Source organism: Chelonoidis abingdonii, chromosome 3 (assembly GCF_003597395.2).
Source record: "Chelonoidis abingdonii isolate Lonesome George chromosome 3, CheloAbing_2.0, whole genome shotgun sequence".
Lineage (NCBI taxonomy): Eukaryota > Metazoa > Chordata > Testudines > Testudinidae > Chelonoidis > Chelonoidis abingdonii.
Window position 1 is genome coordinate 15643839 of NC_133771.1, and position 21014 is coordinate 15664852.

The 21014-nt window shown below is 41.5% G+C and overlaps 1 protein-coding gene across 1 annotated transcript in view; it reads right to left on the reverse strand.

The window, feature by feature from the left end:
• The window catches only part of CLIC5 (chloride intracellular channel 5), a 125399-nt gene that overhangs the window by 102809 nt on the left and 1576 nt on the right, over positions 1 to 21014 (reverse strand). Inside the window, exon 2 of the mRNA XM_075063617.1 lies at positions 17220 to 17821. Within this exon, the coding sequence (XP_074919718.1) occupies positions 17220 to 17821 (602 nt within the window). The remainder of the gene's footprint in view (positions 1 to 17219; positions 17822 to 21014) is intronic.

The following is a 21014-nucleotide window of genomic DNA, read 5'->3' on the forward strand; positions in this document are numbered from 1 at the left end:
CTATGGGCCCAAAGTCAATAGTGCTGACTCCTGCAAGAACAGTGCCAGGTGCCCCTGTGTGGGATGCACACCGCTGGAGCAGTCAGACCTGGTCTCACTGGGGGCAAGCGCCTCTATCAATCTTCCTGTGCCACTTATGAGGCACCGATGAGTCTGAGCGGTGCTATGTTGCCGCTGCAGGCTTTGATGCCGGGGAATGACGGTGCCAAGGGTCTCTATGCATAGAGTCCTTTCTTGATGCTGTAGCTTCTCTAATGGAGGGTGGAATGCTCCACACGGAGGTGCTTGGTGCTGAGTCCTGCTGGCCTGGAGCCAGCTGAGGACAGAGGGTTGCCTCCATAAGGAGTTGCTAGAGCCTGAAGTCCCTTTCTTTCTTTGTTCTCAAGCAGAACTCTTTGCAGATCTTGCAGTGATCTGTTTGATGTGCCTCCGCAGGCCCTTTAGGCAGGAGTTGTGGGGGTCACCTGTTGGCATGGGCTTGTGGCAGGTCCCACACGACTTAAAACCTTGGGATCGAGGCATGCCCCGAACCACAAGAAGGGAAGGAACTGGGGTGGGGAGAAAACCCCCAACTTCTATCTAACTACTCACTACTAAAAACTAACAGTATTTAACTATTTACAGGTTATCAGAAAAGTTAGATCACTGGGAGAAACACTTGCTGAGGCAAGAGACACACGCAGCTCCAATGACTATTACTGGTAGTAAGAAGGAACTGAAGAGGTGGTGGGTCAGCAGGGAACTATAAACACTGACATGAAGGTGCAACTCCAAGGGGCTCCACAGCTGACCTGACTGGTACCACTAGAGGAAAAACTTTCTGACATCTGTGCCCGCACTGTGCACACATCTACTTGGAATCGACATGAACGAGCACTCGAAGAAGAACTGAAGATGACTTAACATCAACAAAGTCAGTTGTCAGCCATGCACGATTTTACTGCTATTATAAATAATAAAATGCAATTACAATGTAATAGCTTTATTGAAAGGCACTCTGTCCATGCAAATACCTTTCAGAGTGCTCTAAAAATCACTGACACAGGAGGAAGATTAAGAATGCCTAGTATCAGTTTGTAAGGTAATAATTTATTATAGGTGGCACTGGTAGCAACACTTACTATTAAGGTTGCTGACACTCCCTATAAGAATCTGTTTTCAGTTGCTTAAACCTTAGTGAAACATTAACTGCTTAGGCTGAAATTTTCTATGCTGGGTATGTGCCTTAGGCTGAATTTTTTGGGAAAATTTCAGCCAGAATGGTTCAGCTGTTTCCAAGAATGAGGCTGGGGGGAAAATAAGTTGTTTTGCCCAAGTTGAAAAAATACGGTGATCTTTTCTTTGAAAAACTCTAGTGCCCCTATGATTTGGAGCAGGGACTTAAGATTTGGCAGAGTTGAGGCCTTTGTGTCGGAGATGTGCCTTTTGCTGTCCCTGAGAAAATCTGCCCAAATTTGGCCAAGTTCTGAGCCTTTCAAAAAAAAACACCACAGTTTGCAATTGTTCAATAGAGACATCTTTGATTTTAGCAGCTAAAATCTCCAAAGATTCTTTCTTCACTGAGCATGCTTCAACCCCTCACAGTTCCTCCACAGTGACCAGCCTGTGCATGCACTATCCCCACAGAGTGACTGCATATGCTCCAACCCATGGCTACAGGGACGAAGCTGGACTTTCACTGTAATTGCTGCTCTCAGCTGCCTGGGCCAGGGTGGGGCTGGGCACTGGAGTTGAGAGCAGGCAGCCTGTCTTTCCTGCTAGCACTCAGGCCATGTGGAGGAGGAAGCAGTCTGACTCAAAGGCCGAGGGGACAAAAGCCAGATTTGAGGGAGGGAAAAGACTACATTGGGACAAAGAGTCTGGTGAGACTGGGATTAGAGTGGGATTGGGATCAGAGAAACTGGGACTGGGAGCCAGAGAGGGTGAGCTGAGGCTGGGACTGGGAAGCAGAGAGTGGTTGGGCAAGAGACTGGAAGCTACTGAAGGAAGAGGGGATGGACTGAGAGCGTGTTGGCTGGATGAAGAACAGTGAGATTGGATGAGGAGCTGAGAGGGGAGAAGACTGGGACTGGCTGGACAAAGAGCCTGGGTCTAGGAACCAATGTGGGGGAAATGGGGTAGAGGAAGAGAAGATAAATCTGATAAAGAGCTTGGGCGTGGGGGGAGATCTGGGATTGGCCGGGAACAGAGACTGGGACTAGGCACCAAGGAGGGAGGAAACTAAGACAAGAAGCTGATGAAGGGATAGGGGGAAGAATGAGGTTGGAAGAGGAGCCCGAGGAGGAAGACAAGGACTCTGAGCCAGTGGCAGGGGGAGAGGAGGACAACTTAGATGAGGATCTGAGATGAAGGAGAAGAGGGACTGGCTGAGCAAGGAGACTGGGACCAGGTACGGTGGGGGAGAAAGAGAGATTGGGAGGGCAAGGGGAGATTGAGATTCAGACAGCAAACCCAGAGAGGGAGACTAAGACTGGGATGAGAAGGATTCAGTTGCTTTAAGAATGAGACCATTCTTTCTGTTTCTGCAATCAACTGCCTAATTTACTACACACTTTCCCCAACTTCAGTAACAAATGAGAAAGGGGGTCCTATAGCCAGAACCCCACTTCACTACACAACCCTGGTTTATACCCAAAGCAGGTCCACCCTGTGCATTGAATGAGACAGGGGTCCTGTGGAAAAAAATAGTAAGTGATGATGTAATTGAAGACTATCATAATGAATATGCACAAGGGGGATGAAATAAGCTTAAACTTCTTATTTGGCATCTCCTTTGCTGGAGGTGTGCAACAATGGTGTCCTGTTCCATATGATCCTCTGCAAATCTCTTTTTGGATGAATAATCCTTTTGATCTGCCCAGGACACCACATCATCCATCTTTTTCTGTCTCATGTTCTTATGCTATCAACTTTCCCTTCTAGTGCCTGTAAACATGCATCACACACTGAACCTCTTAAAAATGCACCCTGAAAATCAAATCTTTCTTTTCATAAGATCTCTGACTAGTAGCTGCTGAGTTCCACTCATCTCCAATAATTTATCTTTGATTATGCAGCCTAGCCACGATATTTTCAGAATTCTTCTATAAAAATTTGAATAATTGTGCTTTCTTTATTATCTATTGTTTTAATGTCCATATTTCACAGTTGTAATTTCATAGTTTTTAAGTCAGTGTTTAGTCCTCAGATTTATGTCTCTTCTAATCAGATGTTTATTCTTCCAGAACATCTCTGCATTGGTGCAGTTCAGGTGCTGACTTCAATATGCTTACACAGGCAACCTTAATTCTTGCATGTCTTAACATTTGAGTGCTTGACTTTGCAATAGTGTTCTTTCAATGTAGTTTTTTATGTGTGATTATTATGTATATTGTGGTAGTGTCTACAGGCCCAATATCTAACCTTGTTGTCCTAGGTACTATACAAAGCATACAGATATACTTTCTGCCCTCAAAGAGTTTACAGTCTAAAGAGACAGAGAAAGGCTGGAAGGAGACAGAGAAACATACAGAGGGGAAGTAACTCTGCCTGGGGTCAGTGGCACAGCCAAGAATAGAAACCAAGTCTCCTGAATCCCAGTTCAATGCCTGATCCAAAAGACCATACTCCCTGTTCTGTAAATAGAGAAAGCACTTAGGGTTTGTCTACATTGCAACTGGGACTGGGAGTGTGCTTTCCAGCTTGAGGAGACAGACACACACTATCTCTGCTGGAACTAGCAGGCTAAAAATAGCCATGTAATCAGGGATAGCATGGGCAGCAGCTCAGGCTAGCTGCCTGAAGATAAACCCACCTATGCCTCATGAGTACATATTCAGGTGGTTAGCCCAAACCTACATTGCTATTTTTAGCATGCTAGCTCACCAAGAGCTAGGATGCGTTTTGTCTATCCACGCTGAGAAGCTGCAGTGTAGAGACATCCTGAGGTACACTCATGCACCTTCTGTGAAAGTTTTGTGGCTGCACAGTTGTAGAACTGAGTTGCAAGACAGGCTCTCAGTTTGCACATGACTTGTTCATGCAAACACCACCTTGCAAATGAAAATGCAGACATTTTGCAGGCAGTTTCACAGAGATGCTCACAAGTCAACTTGTCACCAACTGCTTTGAAAATCTGGTCATGTTTCCCTAAACTTATTTTGAAAAATATATAATAGGGTCATTCCTCTCATGAGTCAGCCAGTCCAGTGAATAGATACATTTATCTAAAGAGTAAATGTTAACTGAAATTAACCAGCATAATGTGTTCAGTCATGTGTGTGAATACCCTTCCTTGTTGGCATCCCAGAAAGGAATGCTTTCTCAGTTCTGCTGTTCTCTGAGGTTTTATACTCTGACTATTTTTAGTTGTTACCAGCTGCGGTACCCAGGACCAATCAGCTCTCAAAGCTTGAAAGGAATTTTGCTCTGGTCCAAACTTCATTCTCTGTAATCTTATAGGGAGGAGCCAAATAATCAAGTGTTTACTGCTTCAACCTTTGGTAATTAGTGACAGCTTTCATTAATGCAAGATGAGACAACCACCCAGCATAGTAAAGGGGTCAGTCAGGACTGGACCAAAGTTAATCTGAGTCAATAGATCACCACTCTTGATAAAATTACATTTATTCAACTTAGAAAAAAAATTACGTCTGATGAAGTTAAATACACTCTGCTAGACTACAGCAGTATGGGGGAGAAAAACAATCTGAATGATTTTCATAAAGGAGCTCTTAATTGTGTGGAGCTGAGACAATATTTATTTTGGATTATTTGTTGTACTCCATGCACCTGACTCCATTCACAGAAGAAAGGCAGCCTCTTAACCACTGGCCACATAATGTACTGTACATCGGTGAGAATAAAACCTATGCATTAAGGTATCTGGTGTCAAATCTAACCCCTACTGAAGTTAATGGCAAAATGTGCATTGACTTGAATGGGGTAGGAATTTCACCCTTGTACACAGCATTTGTTCAGAAAGGCAATCCCTTCAATTTCAGTGAGACCCACGGAGCAGCAGATATATTATTAGTGACACAAGCTTCATCACTTAAATAATAATGCTAGATAAAAAGCTCTTTACACATTTGCTCTCGCAAGTTTCATTTGCTTTAATCTCAGAGATCATAAATGTAGAGGTATTTGAACAATAGCTAATGAAATCCTAACGCAATAATTACCTCAATCTAGTTTCCCATTTTGTGACATCAAAATTATTCCATGATCCTCTCCCTATGATAATATTCTGATGCAACTATACCACTTTGTAAAGTGAGAGGTGACACTGCACAATTTTCTCATTGAGCATCTCCCTAAACAAACATTGTGGTCCGTTTCAAACATACTTATAGGATCCTTAGGGCTTGATCTTGCAAGGTGCTGAGAATTCTGGCCTGATTCAGTAGAGCACTTTAGCACACAGCTAAATTTAAGAATGTGAAGTCACTCTCAAGAGTATGAATGAGACTATTTATGTGCTTAAAATTAAGCATATACTCAAAAGCTTTGCTGGTTCAGGCCAGAGTTCTAAGCACCTTACAGAATGGAGCCATTAGAGAACATTTTTGAAAAATATTGGAAGGGTGTAATCTTCATACATAAAAATATTCTCTGGATCTCTCTTCAAGGACTACTTCTATCATGATGCATATAAGAAAGGGTATGCTGAGGGGCCCTGTTTCTAATGGTATTTGAAATTAATCTGGCCTTCCTGCTTCAATCACAATATAGGGAACGTGAAAAGCCCTCTTACGTCATCTAGGCCACACCATGCCAACGTAGGATTGTGCCATGAAGTATATTCTCCAGAACTTTGTCTAGTGCAGTTTCAAATGATGAGAATTTCATAACATAAGAACATAAAAATGCCCATACTGGGTTAGCCCAAAGATCCATCTAGCCCACTATCCTGTCCTCTGAAAGTGGCCAATGGCAGGTGCCCCAAAGAGAACAAATAGACATGTTATGATCAAGTGATCCATGCCCTATCACCCAATCCCAGCTTCTGGCAAACAGAGACTAGGGTCACCATTCCTGCCCATCCTGGCTAATAGTCAATGATGGACCTATCTTCCAAGAATCTATCGAGCTCCCTTTTGAACCCCATTATAGTATTGGCCTTCACAACACTCTCTGGCAAGGAGTTCCAGAGGTTGACAGTGCGTTGCATGAAAAAATACTTTCTTGTGTTTGTTTTAAACCTGCTACCTATTAATTCCATTTGGTGGTCCCTTGTTCTTGTATTATGAGAAGGAGTAAATAAACACTTCCTTATTTACTTTATACCACTCATGATTTTATAGACCTCTATCATATCCCCACTTAGTCACCTCTTTTCCAAGCTGAAAAGTCCCAGTCTTATTAATCCCTGCTCATACGGAAGCCGTTCTATACCCCTAATCATTTTTGTTACCCTTTTCTGAACCTTTTCCAATTCCAATACATCTCTTTTGAGATAGGGCAACCACATCTGCACACAGTATTCAAGGTGCAGGCGTACCATGGATTTATATAGAGGCAATATGAAATTTTTTATATATCTCTTTCTTGATGATTCCCAACATTCTGTTCGCTTTTTTGACTGCCACTGCACATTGAGTGGATGATTTCAGAGAACTATCCACAATGACTCCAAGATCATTATTTTCCTTGGGAAACTATCCCTTAATAGATGTAAAAATTAGGAACAATCTCCTCAAATTCAGGCTACATTTTCTTTTTGTTCCAAGTTGACTTAATTTTATCCCATTACTCCTAGTTAGTGAAGAATCATCTATGATGTCTAGAGACTACTCTGGCCCATGATATGCTGCCTCTGAATAGTGCAGGATCACCGTAATGCCAAGCCAACAAGGTGTCAACATTACAATTAAAAGATGCAAATATCAAAATTATATCAAGTAGACATTAAGTTGTAACACAAGAGTATATGCAAAACTGGTTTGTGCAGTTAGGTATAGAAGTCCTATTGCATGTCACTATTTGAACTGAATGTACCTTAAGGAAAGGTTCAACAAGATGCAAGTGCATTTGGCTGGAGGTCAGAACAAAGACCAAATTAATTTATGTTTAAACACAAGCTCCTGCAGCTCATCTTTGCCTCTCACATCTCAAATAATCTGTGTTGATATAGTACTAAACTTCTATTTACAGATGCTAAGGGTATACAAACACATAGCGATAGTGTACACTGGAGAGCAACCCCTCTCCAAAACTCACCTAAGAACCTGGAGAGAAGTCTTTGAAATATGGAGTTCATGAACTTCATATTCAGGACTGAACTGCGAGACACTGAGCATTGTCAACCCTCAGGGATGTTAAGGGGAGTTGTGGGCCTTTGGCACTTTGCAGAAGGTGTGGAGCATTAGGAAAAGCAATTGCTGTTGACAAGAAAACGTCCCAGAGTAAATCAAATTTCAAATTTAGAAATAAACTATTAAATGCATGCAAGATTAAATAAAGCCTTATGGATGTTATTAATGTGTGATCTGCTCATCACATTCTATCCCACTTGCAATTATGTGTTTATTAGTAATTTAGGTAAATAAAGAGAGTGTGGATTGTCAAACACTTATTGCAGTATCAGTTAGTCATATTTTGAAAGTAGAGGTCATCTGAACTTCTCCACTTCTCTCAGATTCTATGTTATCCAGATAACTGTGGGTCAGAAGATCAGTGTTTTGTTCCTGACTTTGCTATAGTTTTTCTGCGTGACCTTGGGAAAGACATTTAACCTCTCTGTGCCTCCGTTTTTACATCTGTAAAGTAGGGATGACAACATATCCCAACCTCACTAGATGGGTTGTGAAACTTACTTCATTAAAGGTTTGTGAAGTGCTTTGAGATGCTTGGATGAAGGTTGCTATAGAAATGCAAAATATCCTATTATATTTAGAATTGGGCCGGACACAAAACACTGGGCTCAAAGACCCCTGAACTCTGGGGAATTGGATCAATGCCCAAACCAATTTACATTTCTGTCCCATCTCTATTGTGTTATTACATCTTCACTAAGGTCACAAAGGTATGTCAACATTGCGAGTGATGCAGCAACATTTAATAAGGTCACACACAAATATATCCAAAGTGGTATAAAAAGAAACAGTTGCTGGAGTCTAAACATAAATATCTTGCTTTCAGATACAAACCAAAGATTCATTCAGATCCAAGCATCTCCAGCTGTGTTCTTTAAAGCAGGAGCAGCTGCATGAGGAGTCATAATCTATGTCATTAAATAGGCGTATATAAGCACGGTTATTAAGTACTCTTGATGGTAGTTGTTTACATCCTGATAGAAAAGCTAATAAACAACGGTGCTGAACAGCTATCATATCATACACCCTTCCTAAACCACTCAGGCATGGTGTTAATAAGGGACAAAAATGTGGGTAATGAGATATTTTTAAACCAATCAACAAATACGTTATAGAATGGTGAAAAAGGTCCCTCAATGAGGGGCAAGGCCTAAAATAACGACACACCGATTTTCAGCATAGTGTTCATGTTAAAATCCTTCACAAACCAGGTCTAGAACTGGTGTCAGTAAGAATAATTCCAGTGACGTCGAGCCTTTGGTCAAGCTTTATCCAGTCTTCAAAATCAAACAAAAAATGTTCATGGATTCCATTCAGGAAAAAGGGCAACTAAACAGGTTGCCCAACTAGTGGCACATCAAATCAGCATTAGGATGTTGGGCCATCATGGCCCAATCATCACAGTCCACTGAAAGCACAGAAGAAGAGGATCTCATGGGGAATGTAGTCTAGATTTTAAATGGCTATTTTAAAAATATTCTTTTTCTGACACCTTTCATACCGCAGGATCCCCTGGTATTTTACGCATAAATAACCCATATATAGTGGGCACCATTATAAAATAAACATTTGCCTCAACCACAGTGATTGTAGTGTATCACCTATTCTAAATGGAGGATGATACCATGATTAATGCAGCTGGGGTGACAAATGTTAAGGTTATAATGGTGCTCAACGTACAAACTATGCTTAGTAATTAATTCACCTGCCACTGAAATGCAACCACCTCTGGGGGGAGGGACACAGTAACTGTTTAGCAGTGCACAGTATTACTACACAGATGTCATCCTCAGTGATACTGTCAATAAGAAAATAACCAAAACACAAATAAAAGCTCCATTAAATCTTCATGGAAACAACCAAGGTGTTTACATGGAAAAGAACACAATTGGTTGGGAGGGAAATGGTATTTTTAAATGTCAAGGAGAGAATTAAAAAAATAAAAGTAAAAATAAGGGAAGAGAAATGCTGAGTTCCTTTAACCAAGCGACTCTCATTTCAGTTTCCCTTGACTGTGACCCACATACTTGCACTTCATTTGTCGTCACTGAAATCTCAGTGCAGTAATAGCTTTCTAAACAATACGTCTCCATATTTTAAAGCTGTTGCTATGCTACTGTACTGTGCCAAGCCGCTGTGGAGCCAACAGCTGAAGTGGCACAGTGATGTCGGCTTCACATTGATTCATGGACCTTTCCAGAGGGAGAAATGGCCCATCTGCACACTACATGAACAGGGCATGCATTCAGCGGAGGTGAGGAGTAAAGCTTTTTACTCTTTGTACCCGAAAGATTAAGCAAGGTGCTGCGCCTTGGTACTAAAGCACACATTCTGTTCATAACAGATAACGTCCCATTCATAATTACCAGACTATCTGGAACAGAATTGCCAGCTTGCTAATCTTCTCATGCACAGAAAACAATTTACATAAACATAAATCAAGCTGCAAAAGAGAACCACAGCACAATTCTCTTCTCAGAGGGTTACTGTCGCAGATGAGAAACATGGATGAGAAAGTCAGTTTTTCTCTTGAGTGAGACATTAAGACTTAAAAGGTAACCATCCTACTGTCTGATAAAGTGGCCATGCAGCCATGCTGTGGACAAACCCAAATCCTCCTGCTCTCTAGGCTACTAGAGACTGGGGGCGGATAGTGATAATCCTTATACTGGATTTACAGTATAATACTCTGACTTCAAAAAATTACTCCTACTTTCAGCAGTGTGAAATCAGAATCAGGGCCCAAGACTATGAGTGACACAATGCTCCTGAAGCCTGAAGGCAGATGCTAACTCTGCAGTTATAATATTGCATTATGACTGTTGTTAATGGAGAGGTAGTGGTAGAGTCTCAGAGGATGGTCTTGGTCATTCAGCTACAGTTAGAAATGTTTTTAGGAAGATACTGGACTGGGAAGGTGAGCTTTGTCTAGGTTCTGTAATCCGACTAAAAGAAGATTTTAAAGGGACAAAACATGAAAGACAAAGATATACTGGATAAAATCTACCAAACAAAGGGAAAGTTCTGATGCCCTTACTCATGCCACATAGTGCTTTACTGCATCAGTAGACTCACTGAAATCAGCCAGACTACTGGTGGGGTAAGACAGTAGTCAACAGCCCAGATTTTAAAAGATATTTAGGCATTGCTGTGCTCAGCGACGCAATGCTGCACTGATTTAGGAGCCTAGACTCCTAAATCTCTGTTGAACATGAGATTTAGACTCCTAAATCGGTTAGGTGTTGCACCACTGATCACAGCAATGCCAAAATGCTTTTAAAAATCTGGGCCAACATGAGTAAGTTTATACAAATCTGTTACAATGTTAGGACATTGACTTTCCCATCAGTCATTTCCACCACCTTCATTGTTTTAGTTAACTTGAGTTTCTATCACAACTTGGTCTTAGAATTACCATAATTGGAGCATTCTGAAAAAAAGCTTTTCAATTATTTCCTTGCTCAAGCTCTTCAAATAACTCAAAAGACCCCAAGGAACTGGTTCGCATCATTCAACCTCTCTGTTTCTCAGTTGGCTCATATGTGAAAGGAAAACAACATTAGTTTATTTACTTCAAAGAGGTGTTACAGAGAATATTTATAAAGCATTCTTTTAAAATTAAAATGTCATATAAATCCAAACTATTTCATCCTCATATATAAGGACACATTTTCAGTCTGGTTTTAACCAGACCTTGATTTTTGTGTGTGCAGAATTTGCTGGAGGGAATAACAGCAGATACAGTTTTGCACCAGCATTCATTACTATGCACTGAAAATTACATCTGCAGTTATTTGTGGCTGCATGCAATGGCCACAGAAACAAACCAGTATTTGAAAATCTGTCCCAACCTGAAAAAGATACTCACATTTGTATAAATTTCCCTAGCCTTAATAGAAGCTGCCCACAAAAAATTCCCAATGAAAATTACAAATCTTCATCTTGATTCAGTGGTCCAACAACTCTCTATGATTTTTATGAGTGCTCAACTAGCCATGCTCCTATAGGCACCAAAATTATCAGCTGTTTAAGATGAGTTAAGGGCATCCAGTTCAGTGCATCATTGTTCTTGAGCTAATTTTCTAGGACTAAAGGTTTACAGCATGTGATTTAATAACTCAAAACATCAATAAATATTTAAAAATGAAACTTTCTCAGTACAATCTACATTTGTTTCATAGGACATGGGGAAACTAATAAATGGAAAAGAATGTGGTTTCAATAAGTGAAATCTCACAAATAAACTTTCACTTTGCAACAATTAAAGTGCCTGTCCGTATAATCATCTACTGAGAACAGACAGAGTCTCTGACCATTGCTCCATTAATCTCTAACAGACCAATCCTGGAAATAATGAGTGAGGTACTGGGTGCCCTCAACTCCCAGTAACTTCTGAAGGAAGCTGAAGGAGTTAGCACTTCCAGGAACACATTGCAGGATCAGTCCCTACAGACAGTAAATGTGCATTCCTTCATGGCTGATAAACTCCTAAGAAAATTAATAAAGAGATCTAATCATCACAATGGAAAGAATTAAAAGATAAGAATTTAAATGCTAATCTACAAAGCAATTAGGGTCAATTTCTGCCCTCAAATTCACACATGCAATTCCTACTGAAGTTTGGGGGATTCCTGCGTAGGGAAGCATTTAGTTCTCAAAATGTCCCTGCTAACCACCACAATGATCAGTAATGCTCATACTAATGGAGTGTTGAATCTGTTTCATGCTTCCAGCTATTCAGTTCTCCTTCTGATGGTTTTATTTTTTTTTTAAAAGTAAGATGTAATATATTGAAAATTGTATTGTACTCTGCAGGATATTTTCCTTTTACACATCATAAGATAATGATCACAGATTATAACACGGCATTCATCCTTGTCTCAAAACTTCTAAACAGTTTCCATCATTTTCTTGACCAGAATTTATTTTAAAAGACTTTGTCCTTGTGAAATTCCTGTCTCCTGTACATCGAAATTCACGCCCTTTATCCTTTTTCAGAGGCTGCCTTTCCCTTCTCCTATGATTTCTTTATTCCGTCTTCCCATTTGTGTAACAATTGCATGGGCTGCTGTTAAATTTATACTATAAAACTGTCTATATGTACCCTTGTCCTATACTGGATGTAAGCTATACTGCTTACCTGTGTGTAACAGGCAAAATAGTTTCTCCTTTGAGTCAAATGATAGGGAACTGTGATTCTGGTGTGCAAAATGTGCTTTTTAAGGAGACATTTCTGAATGGAGAGGATATGACACCTAGCTCCTCTCTCAAAGAACTGTTAAAAACAGATAAAATATTATTCAAAATTTAATACAAAAATGTAGATTGAAATAACATCAAGGCTGCAAAGTAAAGCACTCAGACCTTAGGAAAAGACAAAGTTTAGATTGCCTGGGCCCTGTGCATTAACAGCAAGTGAGTTCAGCAAGCACAAGTGCGCAGTGCTGAATAGGGAACAACACTATGGGTAAAAGATGCTCAGAATTTGCATGTATAGTGGGTTTGAAGAGGCTATATTTCTATATAAAATTGCATCTAAGTAAAACTGCCCATGTGACTAGTATCCCAAGTTGTATATCAATCATATCTCAGTTTTCAAGGGCTTTTGTTTGAAGAAACCATAGGCTTATGAAATAGGTGCTGAGTGGGTGTGACAAGTCCAGACGTGTCGGACTGGCACAAATGTCTCCATGGTTAATGCTTGTTGTACTCTTTATTGTTAGAAGTACAGTGAGCTTCTTGATAAAGATCACATACTGAATTCTGCTCCAGGTTAAACCAGTGTAAATCCAGAACAATCCATTGAGTATTAAGACTCATCGAAAGATGAATTAAGAGGAAGACTGGCTTAATGTTTTTTAACATTTTCTGGATACATTCAATAATAAAAGGGTGAGAATTAATTCCATAAAATATCATGAAGTTTGATTGAGACTGTTTGATACCACGGTAAAGAGTCAGCATGCACTAGCATTTACAGCTATCTGAGATACTGCAATTATTCTCCTATCTAAAACGAGTTTGGACTGAGCTACTTCCAGATTATACAGTGAGCTGGCTGCCATTTTGTTTTATGGTTCCTTCTCCCCAGCTCTGTCAGCAGCCATCTTTGTCTGAGGTTGACATCTCTGACCAGTCCCAAAGGTCTACTGCTGCCTGGAAGGAGGGAGGGACGGAGACAAGGATCTGTGTGTGTGTGTGTGCATGTGAGCTACTCCTGCCAAAGGGAAGGGATCCTTCCAGATTGCTACCAAGTTTATGGGAAGGTAAACCCAGAAGAGGATGACAACAGTTTGAAAACAACCATCCAGCAAACCTGACTAAGATGCGTAAGACACAGCACGCCATCCAGCCCAGAGGAGCAATCACAGGTTCCACAGCCAGAGCAGGAAGCTGAAGAGCCAGCTGAGCAGAGCCCAGCTGTGGAGAGAACCCAAAGGATGAAGAGTTCAGCCACTGGGTGAGTCATAAAGGAAGCAGAACTCAGCCAGAGGACACAGACCTTATCAGGAGAGAAGCTGGGTTCTGAGCAGAGTCCACTGGGGGGAAATTAGAAAAGGAGGTGAGCATAGTCTCAGGGGCACCAAAAGGAAAAAGAGTCGAGCCTTGGAAGGAGTCAGAGAGGTAGCAGAGCCTAACTGCAGGAAACAAGGGTGAACCAGATAGAGAGCAAAGTTCAGATGGTGAAAAAACAGAGTCCAGATGGGACATCAGGGCAAGTCAGAGGGAACAGAATACAGATAAAATAGGCCACTCCTATTTTGATTTTATCATGCTTTATCATTTCTTAAATAGTTCATTTGTTCTAAAATATAGAACTGGTGCACAGAAACCTTGGGATTTGGTGGGCTGTATTAGAAACACATTGTCCATTATTAATTATCTGTTGTTGTTTGTCCAACGACTCAGTTCCTAAATGTAATGGAGATGATAGAGGAGAAAGTCTATTTTGCACTCCTTGTTCTAAATTAGTAACAATCACAGGTGATAAAAGAGAGAAAGATGTGTTCCCAATCTTTAGGTGGCGATCCCTTTTAAGTTGCCATTCTCCTCACCTACAGAGGAGTGAAAAACACCAGGGAAGCTCCCTGAATGAATCACACAGAAATCCAAATCATTCCCCTCCCAGTCCCAACCATCCATGATGGTTCTGTGTGCAGATCTCTTTTCTCCTGCATGGAAGGGTAGGAAACAACAACCACCTCTGAAACCTGTGCATGTGCTCTGTGGGACTCTGCTCCACTTTGGGGATAGAGGTGGAACCTGAGTCAGTTGGAAGCTAGAGTGGGAGGGCTGGGGCCAGAGCTGGTGGCGATGCACATTATCTCCTCTCTGGCTCCATCTTGCTTAGGTAGACAAGATAATACAGACTGGGGACCCCTCTCACAGGAGAGGTTGCAGATGAGGGACAGGAGGGGAAGGAAGTGCCAGCTAGCACAGCTCTATTGGAGCAACATTGCCAGGGAGTGAGGAGCCACTAGGGGCCAAAGCCAGTTCACATGAACAGGGCAACTGTGAGGATGGACCTGGTCCTCTGCAGATATCCCTGATTCCTGCACTGATTCCTACTACAACTGCCCACCCCACAAGATGATGTGGAGGGATTTCCAGCAGGGGATCCTTGCAGAGATTTTCTCCCCTAAAGTCTTCTTCCAGAGGTTTTACCACAGGAAGGAATGAGCTGGGTCAGAGTTTCCAGTCCCGATGCAGATCATTTCCATATAAGAGATGATCTGGTTCACGAGGCTGGGGTTTTTTGACTTTTTTTAGTTCAGGTTCGTTAGTCCTGATTCTCTTCTCATTTATAACTGTTTTATATTAATTGATGTCAATGAAGTTACTCCTGATTTACACAGAAACAAGTGAGAAGAGAATCAGCCCCTTTGTTCTTCTGAATGAATCCCACTCACTCCTGGCATCAGCTTGATCAGTCTGGCTAATCATTAGCTGAATTTCACATGTATAAAGCTGAATTACAATAGGGTTTTTTAGCATCTTCCATCCAACTTGTACACCAAAATGTTCTACAGAGTACCTGTAAGTTTCATATAAGGAAGTGAGTAAAGTATAGATAAGGAAGGAAAGATTTGTTTTCAGCTTGAGATTTGAAATGAGATGGAGAGTTGAACAAGTGGAGAGAAAACGGGCTATTGCAGATGGTACAAGCTGCAGAGGAGAAGGCTGTTCGAATAATGGGGTAAGAATAAATTAAGGGACAAATAGTAGTAATTCCAAAATCCAAAAATGTTTAAAAACCCTGTTAAAGTTCCTAAGGAAACAAAATATACTTAACTATTAACATTGTTTACAAAACCCAAGCATTTATAAACATGGAAATGAATGGGAAAGGGCATAATAAATCTTACAGCGCCCACATAATAAACACCTCCTTATCAAATACCATGAGCCAGTTGCCACTTGAGGTAAAGGAAGATATTTGTTAGCTGTCAAGTACAGACGGGATTCTTATGTTCTTTCTAAACAGTAACCAAACAACAGAAGGCAACTTGCTCTCACACATTGTGCCCTAGCCTGCTCCCATTGCTATCAGTGGCAAAAGCCTCTCACTTGCATCAATGGCAACAAAAAGTGGACCCAAAGCTGTCCACAAGGAAAATGCTGGATTCTTCCAATGAAGACTGGATGCCTTCCTAGAAGATGTGCTTTAGTCAAACACAAATTATTGGACTCAATACAGGGGTAACTGGGTGACATTCGGTGGCCTTGTGTTATCTGAGATTTCAGATCAGATAATCTAATGGTCCCTTCTGATCTTAAAATCTATGAATAAAAATCATTAATAACAGTGCATGAATTTTCAAGGGGATTTAACTGTATAACTAGGATAACTGGAGGGACTGTAACAAGACATTTTTTACCTAGAGGGAGAGACAGGAACATTAAACAAAAGAAAAAAAATGTTCAAATCATAGTATTTTAATGTCTTGTAATTGGAAAATAGTTTGATTAATCCATTTATATTGTCCAGAATTGTTCTCCTTTATTCTCTAAGAAAATATGGCAATTTCCCAGCAAAACTAATTTTCCAAACCAAAGGCATAGGGACTTTGTAATGGAAGCTGATTGCCAGAATGTCATATTATCTGAGACGGCTTGTAAAAGACAAACCTTCCCCTCTCACTATCTCACATCAATGCAAAGGTCATTATATGTTCTTGCTTAATATGCTCAATATTAAATGTTAAAATTGCTGAGAGCATTAGTGGTAACACAAACTCATATTCAACTTTCAAAATATTCAGGTCACTTAGGGCCAGATTCTGATACGGGCTATTCTACATGAATAAGGGTAACTCTCCAAGTCGTCCCATTCAAGTTACTGGGATTAATCAATATTGAGAAAGGAGGTATAAAGAGAGAGGTTTTCTGAAGGAAAATACAACATTTATTTAAGAGCTTAGGTGAATGTGATTTAGAAACTCAACAAGGGAAAGAGTGAAACTGACTCTCTATGGATTCAGACCTGACTTGAATTTCACTAATAGGCACTTAAAATCTGCATCACAGAAATAACAATCCAATTTGTTGTAATAAATAAGTTGGATCTATTCCAAAGATGAACATGGGAAAGGCTTTCCCTGTCACTCTTCATTTTGAAGATTTGTTTTCCTTTATAATATTAATACGTATAGCACTTGATCCATAGCCCACTGAATAGGAGTCTTTTCAATGATTCAATAGGCCTCTCGAGCACTTTTCATCCAAAGATCTCAAAACTAGTATATATGGGTGGTTAAGCAGTATTATCCCCATTTTACATGGGCAAAGGGAGTCACAGAGAGGGTAAGTGACTTGTCCAAGAGCTGGGGGCAGAACTTAGCGCACATTTCAGCGAAGCTGAGGATACTTGGATTGATTCTGGTTCTAATGCTACTGTACATGTCTAGGAGCACAAGCCCTTACCTTAACAAAGAGGAAAATTTCACACTCCTTCTGAAAGTTGTCAGTTTCTCCCAAGTTGTTGTTAGCTGGAAATCTGGTGGAAGTTGGGAAGGTGGGGGAAGTACCTGGGCTCTTATGAAGACTGAATCCAGTAGGAGATGGAATATTATTTCCAAACACCATCCTCTCTACACGTTCATCACTGGGCTTTGGGCTCATCATCTCCATCTCTTCCTGGCGATGCTGGTCCTCTTCAGTCCCTTGCTGAGAGGAAGCTGAACCATCCTCCCCATCAGCTCCTTGCTGAGATGACACAGAATTACTGCGGCTGTGTTCTGGGCTCTCCTGACAGCTGATGTCCATGCTTTCTGGAGTGGTGGTGGAAGAAGGAGATGCTGGGTCTTCATGGACTTGCTCATAAAGATGATCCTCTTTTGCCTCCTCTGAATCAGGAATCTCCTCTTTTGCCTCCTCTGAATCAGGATTCTCCTCTTTTGCCTCCTCTGAATCAGGAATCTCATAAAGGCCAGTGTTCTCTACATTTTCACAGATGTTGGTAAAGCCCCCATTTTCCATGCTGGCTGGTTGGTTGGATTTTGCCTCCCTTTTGGTATCTTGAGGGGCTGGAGATGGCAACAGATAAACACTGTTTAAAAGGAAGCAGTGTCTGTGGCGTGCTTTTTGAATGCACTGGTACACATGACAGGTTTCCAACAATCATTTATGGAGAGCTTTAAATCAACAAACTATACTCCACCGAAGTCAAAGATAAGACTAGCTCACTTTTAACCCCTTCCTGGCTCAGAGCACTTGCAACTATATTTAATCACCATTTGCTCTTCCCAATATATCTTAGTCAGACATTAGTACATATACTATGAATCCAACTCAGACAATTACCAGAGAACAATAAAAGTCAGTGGTCTTTATCTGAAGGTCTAATATACCTTGGGGATACTTTGCTTAAAGCCTGGAGGAGATAGTTCTCACTGAACTGATTTTCTAAGCATCAGTGAAAAGCAAGGGCACCTATTCCTCTGATCACAAAATGCCACCAACAATGTAAACAACACTTCAGTGGTTAATCACAAGCCAGTGAAGAATCAATTACTGAAAAATAAATTCAAGAAGTATCACAGGGGATAAGGCACCAGACTGGTTGTCTTGAAACTTGCATTCTCTTCCAGGCTCTGCTGCTGACACACTATTTGATCTTTGGCAAGTCACTTCACTTCTGTCTGCCTCAACTTGGCCACTTGTAAAGTGGGGACAATAACATTTATCCATATTTGTACATTGCTTTGAAATCTAGAAATAAAGCACTATAAGTATTAAGTGTTATATTACATTTAAAATGTATTATATGTATCTGTCATTTACATCCAGGTTCTTTATATGACAGTTTTTCTTAGAGAAGCCTCAAGTCATAAAGCTCGGATCTGGAGCTGAACTTTCCAAAGTTTGGGGAGGTACAGATCTAGTGATTGGATTAAGACATCTCTCAATTTCATGCATCTTCTGCACTTTGACTGTCTTTCTATTCTTAAGGCTCAACTGCATTCAATCTTGCATGGGTGCGTAAGGAAGGAGAGAAGACGCGAAGAGACCTTTCCTCCTGCACCCTGAGCCAAGGACTTGGCACAGTGAAGTCCTTGTGCTTCTCTGAGTTGACTGCTACAACCAGTGGTGGATTCCCCAGAGGGACAGGGGAGGTTCGCGGGAGAGCAGAACTAATACCCCACCTATCTCTGCACAGAACAAATCGATGCACACACTCAGGGGTGAAAGTAACTTAAAGGACTTACCGGTACTCCAGAGTCTTGCAGAGCGGGAGGGGCCTCAACCAGAAGAGGCATGGCCTCTATCAGAAGAGGCAGGGCCTTTAAATCCCAGGGATTTTAAATCAGGATTTAAAGGGCTCAGGAATTCCACTGAAGCTTGGAACCGGGCCCTTTAAATCACCACCAGAGCTACCAGCTGCAGAGGTGGCTGGGAGCCCTGGGGTTTGGGCAGGGGCGAAAGTAATTTACATTTCTTACCCATATGATCCAATTGCAAGCAACCCACCTCTCCTACGTACTTCATGGATCCCTCCCGTTGCATGACATAGATAGAGAAAATAAAGCTGCTATTACTACTACCAGTACTGTCTGTAATAAAACTTTACTATTGGAATAAGCCTGAAAAAGTGAAAACTCACTGTCACATTTTTCTCCATGTCTTCCCTCCTTCTCCAGCCAGGCTGCTGACACTAGGCTCTGTGATTTATCTCTGGCACCCAGCTGCTGCAGGGGCTTCCCTCTAGCTTGCAGTAGGGAGACTGGCAAAGGAAGGGAGAAGCCTGCCTCCTGCACAGGAACAGTTTAAACTCAGCTTTTCCCTGCGCAGTTCAGTAACATTTCAAAGAGGATCGGCAAGCAGTTTGGACATCACAACCATGATCCTCTGCTGGGGAGGGAATGGGATAGATTTGAACTTGAAAATGGTTCCTGATTTTGATTGTGTTTTTTGTATATAGGAGATCCCCCTCATCCTGGGGGCAGAAAAGAACTGCCCCTGCTATGGTCACATACACCCTCTCCCCCACAACAACAACCGGGAATGAAATTAACAAGGATGCCAGAAATGGCTCCTAATTCTGGGGATTGAACTGCGCAGGGAACAGCTGAGTTTAAACTGTTCTTATGCAGGCAGCAGCAGGCATTTCAGCCAGTCTCCCTACTGCAAGCTAGAGCCTAGAGGAGAACCCCTGCTGTTGGGGGGGGGAGGAGGAATGCAGAGCCTTTCCTGCAGCCGGGCTGGAGGAGGGGGAGGGAGGAGACGAGAAACCAATGTGACAGTGAATTTTCCCCTTCCACTTGCTTTTATTAGCTCTGGATTTAAGCTGTGCAGCCAAATGCTTGTATTTGTTGTGTATTGGAGAGATCCCCTCATCCCGGGAGCAGAAAAGGACTGCTCCTGCCACGGTCAAACACATCCTCCCCCCAGATACTGTGAGTGAAATTAACAAGGATGCCAGAAACTACTCCTAACCCCCAGGGGCTGAACCACTCAGGGAACAGCTGAGTTTAAACTATTCTTATGCATGGGACAGGCTTCTCCCTCCCTCAGGCAGTCTCCTTTTCTTACCAGTCCTCCGTACCCACCTGTACCCGCTTACTTTCACCTCTGCACACACTACACCCCTGTCAAAAGGTGGTGCAGCAGATGCTGTCTCCCTGAGATCAGGAGGCTGTGGATTAAAGTCATTATTTTTGTATTCAGCCTATCAAAGTAATAATATCAAAGTCAAGCTGCAAAAGTGTAGCAGCCTTTAAATCTACGGGCAGCTGGATTCATCACCTAAGTCATTCTGATTTACCTAAATTTAATTTGTATATAGACAATAAAAATGCTGCAAGTGGAATTTGCATTCTCTATCTGGAACTAACACCATTCCGCAAAGATAGAGTTAAATAACAGAAGGACAATGAAATACCTTGACAAATGATTACTTTCCTGGATAGGCACAAACTGAGGACTTCAGGGATGTATAATTCATATTCAGTGTCAAGTATCAGAGGGATAGCCGTATTAGTCTGGATCTGTAAAACAGCAAAGAATCCTGTGGCACCTTATAGACTAACAGACGTATTGCAGCATGAGCTTTCGTGGGTCAATACCCACTTCATCAAATGCATCCAATGAAGTGGGTATTGACCCACGAAAGCTCATGCTCCAAAACGTCTGTTAGTCTATAAGGTGCCACAGGATCCTTTGCTGCTTTTTCATATTCAGTGTGTTACTCATGTAATCCTGCCCGATCCACAAGCAATG